Raw genomic sequence first — 6,340 nt, 5'->3', positions numbered from 1 at the left:
CCCGCCTTCCCGCCGGCCACGCCCCCCGCGCCGCCGCCCGTTGGCTGGGCGCGGCGTGACGTCACGGGGGACGCGGGAGATCCCTTAAAGGGATAGTGACACTACCGGGAACGGCCGCGGGGACCGGGACTGGGACACTGGGACAGGGACATGGGACAGGGACTGGGACACTGGGACAGGGACACTGGGGACAGGGACACTGGGGACAGGGACTGGGACACTGGGACAGGGACACTGGGGACATGGACAGGGACAGGGACATTGGGGACAGGGGATTGGGATTGGGACATTGGGGACAGAGGATTGGAACAGGGACAGGGACTGGGGACTGGGATCAGGGGCCAAGATTTGGGACTGGAATAGGGACAAGGACCGAGACTGGGACCGGGGATAGGAATGGGGACAGGAACCGGGACCGGGACCAGGACTGAGGATTGGATCGGGGATTGGGACCAGAACCGGGGATTGGGATTGGGATCGGGATCAGGGATTGGAACAGGAACAGGGACCGGAACCGGGATCGGGATTGGGGTCAGGATTGACCAGGACTGGGGATTGGAGCGGGGACCGGGGACTGAGACAGGGACCGGAACTGGGATCGGGATCGGGACTGGGATTGGGACCAGGAGTGAGACCGGGACCGGGACTGGGATCGGCATTGGGATGAGGATGGGGCCGGGGTCGTGCCCGGGGATCAGGATCAGGATCAGAGCAAGGACAGGGACCGGGATGGGGCCGGGCTGGGGACCGGGACCGGACACGGGGGTCGGGACCGGGACCGCCCCGCGGGCTGCGGCCGGACCGCAGCCGGACACACGGGGGTCACGGGGAGCAGCCCGGGGGCTCCCGGGGGTCACGGGGAGCGGCCCGGGGGCTCTCGGGGGTCACGGGGAGCGGCCCGGGGGTCACGGGGAGCGGCCCGGGGGTCACGGGGAGCAGCCCGGGGGTCACGGGGAGCGGCCCGGGGGTCACGGGGAGCAGCCCGGGGGCTCTCGGGGGTCACGGGGAGCAGCCCGGGGGTCACGGGGAGCAGCCCGGGGGCTCTCGGGGCTCACGGGGCTCCCGGGGGTCACGGGGAGCAGCCCGGGGGTCACGGGGAGCAGCCCGGGGGCTCCCGGGGGTCACGGGGCTCGCCGCACACGTGGCCCCACGGGCGTACCGGGACAGCCCCGGGGCACGGAAACGGCCGGGGCTGCAGAGATCGGGGTGCCCCGTGTCACACACCGGGATCGGGGGTGCCCCCCGTGTCACACACCGGGATCGGGGTCCCCCTGTGCCCTCAGGGTCCCCCCATGTCACCTACCGGGATTGGGGTCCCCCCCCGTGTCACCCACCGGGATCGGGGTGCCCCCCGTGTCATCGGGGTCCCCTGTGTCACCTACAGGAGTTGGGGTCCCCCTGTGTCATCGGGGTCCCCCTGTGTCCTCAGGGTCCTCTCGTGTCACCCACCGGATTCGGGGTCCCCCCCTGTGTCACTCACAGGAATCGGGGTCCCCCCATGTCATCAGGGTCCCCCCCGTGTGTCCCACCAGGATCGGGGTCCCCCTGTCACATCGGGGTCCCCCCCCGTGTCACTCACAGGAATTGGGGTCCCCCTGTGCCCTCAGGGTCCCCCCCGTGTCACCCACAGGATCGGGGTCCCCTGTGTGGACCCCCCAAGTTCGGGGTCCCCCCGTGTCCCCCTCGGTGCCGCACTGGGGGTCCCCCCTCTCTCCCTGAGCTCGGGGACCCCCTTGAGTCCCAAACCGGGGGTGCCCCCCCGTGCGCAGAATTGGGGACCACCCCCCATTTTGCTCCCCCCATGGCTGTCACCCGCCGACCCCCAAAATCCCAAATAACCCCCAAAAAATCCCCAAATAACCCAAAAAAAACCAAAACAACAAAAAAATCCCCGAATAACCCCAAAAAACCCCCAAAAAAATCCAAAAAAATAATTCCTGGGGTCTCCGCGTGCCGGGATGGGGGGGCCGCACCCCAAAACCCCCTGGGATCGCTGTGGGGGTCCCAATGTCCCCCCAAAACCCCTGGGATCGCTGTGGGGGGACCCCACGTCCCCCCAAAACTCCTGGGATCGCTGGGGGGGTCCCAATGTCCCCCCAAAACCCCCTGGGATCGCTGGGGGGGTCCCAATGTCCCCCCAAAACCCCCTGGGATCGCTGGGGGGGTCCCAATGTCCCCCCAAAACCCCCTGGCATCGCTGGGGGGGTCCCAATGTCCCCCCAAAACCCCCCGGGATCCCTGGGGGGGGGCCCCGCACCGTGTGACCCCACGTGGGGAGGGGAGGGGAGGGGGCGGCCCCCGAGCCCCCCCCTTTTTTGGGGGGCGGGTTTATGCAAATGAGCGCCCCCTTTTTGTGTGGCTGTCGCCGTGCCCGGCGCCTCTGCCCCGGCCGTGCCGAGCGGGGGGGACGCGAGCGGGGACCATGCGGGGGCTCGGGGCCGTCGCGCTTTTGGGGACCCTCCTGAGCCTGGCCGAGGCTCAGCCTCGTAAGTGGGGCTGGTTTTGGGGGGCGGGGGGCGTCCGGAGCTTCATCCTGTGGGGGTTTTGGGGTGCAGACCCCCCCCTTGAAGGCAAATCCTTCACGGAGTTGGGTTGCCCCTCTTGGGGGTGGTTTTGGGTTAGGGTTGGTGGCATAAATGGGGATTTTTTGGGGTGTGGGGGGCGTCCGGAGTCTCATCCTTTAGGGTTTTTGGGGTGCCTTAAAGGCAAATCCTTCACGGAGCTGGGTGTACCCCGATAATTCCCTTTTAAGGGGATTTTGGGTTTGGGTTTGTGGCATAAATGGGGATTTTTTTGGGGGGCAGGGGGCGTCCCGGGTCCCATCATGTGGGGGTTTCGGGGTTCAGAGCCCCCCCCCTTAAAGACAAATCCTTCACGGAGCTGGGTGTACCCCAATAATTCCCCTTTGGGGTCGTTTTGGGGTCCCTGGAGGAGGTTTTGGGGTCCCCAGGGGTGGTTTTGGGCCCCCGGGTCACCCCAGGGTCCCCCCGGGTCCCCACGGTCGGGAGGGCGCTCCAGGGGTGGGGGTGGCGGGCCCCTGGGGGAGGGGGATGTGGGGAGACACGGGGGGGGACATTGGGGACCTCAGTGACCCCCGAGAGTTTGGGACAATGGGGACATGGGAGTGGGGGAAATGGGGGACACGTGGGACCCAGCATCTCCCCAAAAATGGGGACACGGGGGACATGAAAAACCCTCGAAAATGGGGGACATGGGGGGACATGACAGCCCCAAAAATGGGGGACAAGGGGGACATGACAAACCCCTGAAAGTGGGGGACATGTTGGGGACATGTGGGACCCTTCAACCTCTGAGCATAAGGGACATGTTGGGGACGTGACATGCCCCGAAAGTGGGGGCACGGGGGACATGACAGCCCCAAAAATGCGGGACAAGGGGGACATGACAAACCCCTGAAAATGGGGACATGGGGGACATGACAACCCCAAAAATGGGGACATGGGGGGACACGGCAGCCCCGAGGACGGTGACACGGGCTCAGCGCTGTCGCTGTCCCCGCAGGGGCCGCGGGTCGCAGCCGCGGGCGGGGCCCGGCGTGGAGCGGGCGCCCGGCGCCGTTCGGGACGTGGGACACGGCGCTGTACCCGCCCTGGCAGCAGGGCAGCCGCGACTGCTGGCGAGGTGAGTGCCACCCGCGCCGCGTCACCCGCCCGGGGTGGCCGTGTCACCCCCTTGGACCGGCTGTGTCGCCCGCCTGGACCAGCCGTGTCACCCATCCAAGCTGGCCACGTCACCAGAGGGGTCTGGCTGTGTCACCCACCCAGGCTGGCCATGACACCGACCCCAACTGGCCGTGTCACCCACCTGGGCTGGCCATGCTGTGTCACCAGCCCAGGGTGGCCGTGTCACCAACCCGGACTGGCCGTGTCACCCACCTGGGGTGACCATGTCACCTACCTGGACCAGCTGTGTCACCTACCTGGGCTGGCCATGTCACCAGAGGGGTCTGGCCGTGTCACCAGCCATGGCTGACTGTGTCACCCACCCGGGATGGCCGTGTCACCTACCTGGGCTGGCCATGTCACCCATCTGGGCTGGCCATGTCACCAGAGGGGTCTGGCCGTGTCACCAGCCATGGCTGACTGTGTCACCCACCCGGGATGGCCGTGTCACCCACCTGGGCTGACCATGTCACCCCCCAGACCAGCCCTGTCACCCACTCGGGCTGGCCATGTCACCAGAGGGCTCTGACCATGTCACCCACCCAGACCGGCCATGCCACCCCCCTGGGCTGGCCGTGTCCCCGGGGGGGTCTGGCCGTGTCCCCGACCCGCCGTTGTCCCTGGCAGGCGGCGATGTCACCCTGGAGCTGAGCAGCGACGCGCCCACGCTGGCGGGCGCCCAGGCCACATTCTCCATCGCGCTGCGCCTGCCGCGCTCGCAGCGCGCGCTGCCCGACGGCCGCGTGGTCTGGGGGCAGGACGGCACCGTCAACGGTCAGCACCGCGGCTAACCCAGAAACACCCAAAACCACCCCAAAACTAACCCAGAAACACCCCGAACTAACCCAGAAACACCCAAAAACACCCCAAAACTAACCCAGAAACACCCCAAACTAACCCAGAAACACCCCAAACTAACCCAAAACCACCCCAAAACTAACCAAAAAACACCCTGAAATAACCCCAAAACACCCTGAAACCACCTCAAAACCATACCAAACCACCCCAAACCACCCCAAAATAACCCCAAAACCACCCCAAAACCACCCCAAAATCATCCCAAAACCATCCCAAAATAACCCAAAAACACCCCAAAATCACCCAAAACCACCCCCAAATAACCCCAAAACCACCCTGAAACCATCCCAAACAACCCCAAACCACCCCAAAACAACCCCAAACCATCCTGAAACCCAAAAATCCCTTAAACGTCCAGAACCACCTCAAAACCACCCCTGAAACCCCTCGGACCACCCCCAGTGTCCCCAGTGTCCCCTCACCCCTGTGTCCCCACGGTGTTCCCTCACCCCATGGTGTCCCCGGTGTCCCCTGACCCCTGTGTCCCCCCGGTGTCCCCGGTGTCCCCACTGTGCCCTCCCCCCGTGTGTCCCCTGTGTCCCCACGGCGTTCCCTCACCCCATGGTGTCCCCGGTGTCCCCTGACCCTGGTGTCCCTGTGGTGTCCCTGCTGTGCCCTCACCCTGTGTGCCCCCGGTGTCCCCTGACCCCCCGTGTCCCCGGTGTCCCCACTGTGCCCTCACCCCGTGTGTCCCCTGTGTCCCCCCGGTGTCCCCGGTGTCCCCTGACCCCTGTGTCCCCCAGGCACGCGGGTGGCACGCGGGGACCCGGTGTTCCCGGAGCAGCCGGACGCCGCCGGGACCTTCCCGGACGGGCAGCCCCTGCCCGGGGACAGGCGGGGCAAGTTCGTCTACGTCTGGTGGACATGGGGTGAGCTGGCACCGCCGTCCCCGCCGTCCCCAGGGTGGCACTGAGCCTGCCGTGGTGGCACTGAGCCCGCTGTGGTGGCACTGACACCGCCATGGTGGCACTGTCCCCGTGTCCCCAGGGCGGTACTGGCAGGTGGTGGGTGGGCTCAGGGTGGGCATGGCCTTGGTGGCACTCTCCCCACCATGGTGGCACTGTCCCCAGGGCGGTACTGGCAGGTGGTGGGTGGTTTGTCCCCATGGTGGCATTGTCCCCACCATGGTGGCACTGTCCCCGTGTCCCCAGGGCGGTACTGGCAGGTGGTGGGTGGGTTGTCCCCATTGTGTCCCCATGGTGGCACTGTCCCCACTGTGGTGGCACTGTCCCCATGTCCCCAGGGCGGTACTGGCAGGTGGTGGGTGGTGTGTCCCCATGGTGGCACTGTCCCCAGGGCGGTACTGGCAGGTGGTGGGTGGTGTGTCCCCATGGTGGCACTGTCCCCAGGGCGGTACTGGCAGGTGGTGGGTGGTGTGTCCCCATGGTGGCACTGTCCCCAGGGCGGTACTGGCAGGTGGTGGGTGGTGTGTCCCCATGGTGGCACTGTCCCCAGGGCGGTACTGGCAGGTGGTGGGTGGTGTGTCCCCATGGTGGCACTGTCCCCATGGTGGTGGCACTGTCCCCAGGGCGGTACTGGCAGGTGGTGGACGGGCCGGTGTCGCGGCTCACGGTGGGCACGGCCGGCGTGGCGCTGGGCTCCTACGCCATGGAGGTGGCCGTGTACCACTACCGGGGCCGCCAGAAGTTCATCCCCATCGGCCACGCCAGCACCCAGTTCAGCATCACCGGTGGGTGACACGGGGACACCGGGGGGACACGGGCTGGGGGACAACAGGGGGACACCGGGTGGGTGACACGGGGACACCGGGGGGTGGGAAATGGGGCAGGGGGCACAGG

General features: G+C 67.0%; 1 protein-coding gene across 1 annotated transcript in view; it reads left to right on the top strand.

The window, feature by feature from the left end:
* The first annotated feature begins 2,331 nt into the window (after nt 1-2,331).
* Nucleotides 2,332-6,340, top strand: part of PMEL (premelanosome protein) — an 8,709-nt gene continuing 4,700 nt past the window's right edge. Inside the window, exons 1-5 of the mRNA XM_039712995.1 lie at nt 2,332-2,486; nt 3,523-3,642; nt 4,311-4,457; nt 5,285-5,410; nt 6,070-6,231. Coding sequence (XP_039568929.1) covers nt 2,423-2,486; nt 3,523-3,642; nt 4,311-4,457; nt 5,285-5,410; nt 6,070-6,231 — 619 coding nt within the window. The 5' untranslated portion in view covers nt 2,332-2,422. The remainder of the gene's footprint in view (nt 2,487-3,522; nt 3,643-4,310; nt 4,458-5,284; nt 5,411-6,069; nt 6,232-6,340) is intronic.

This window comes from Passer montanus, unplaced genomic scaffold (assembly GCF_014805655.1).
Source record: "Passer montanus isolate IOZ18808 unplaced genomic scaffold, ASM1480565v1 scaffold270, whole genome shotgun sequence".
NCBI classification, from domain to species: Eukaryota; Metazoa; Chordata; class Aves; order Passeriformes; family Passeridae; genus Passer; species Passer montanus.
This window is presented reverse-complemented; position numbering and strand designations above follow the sequence as displayed.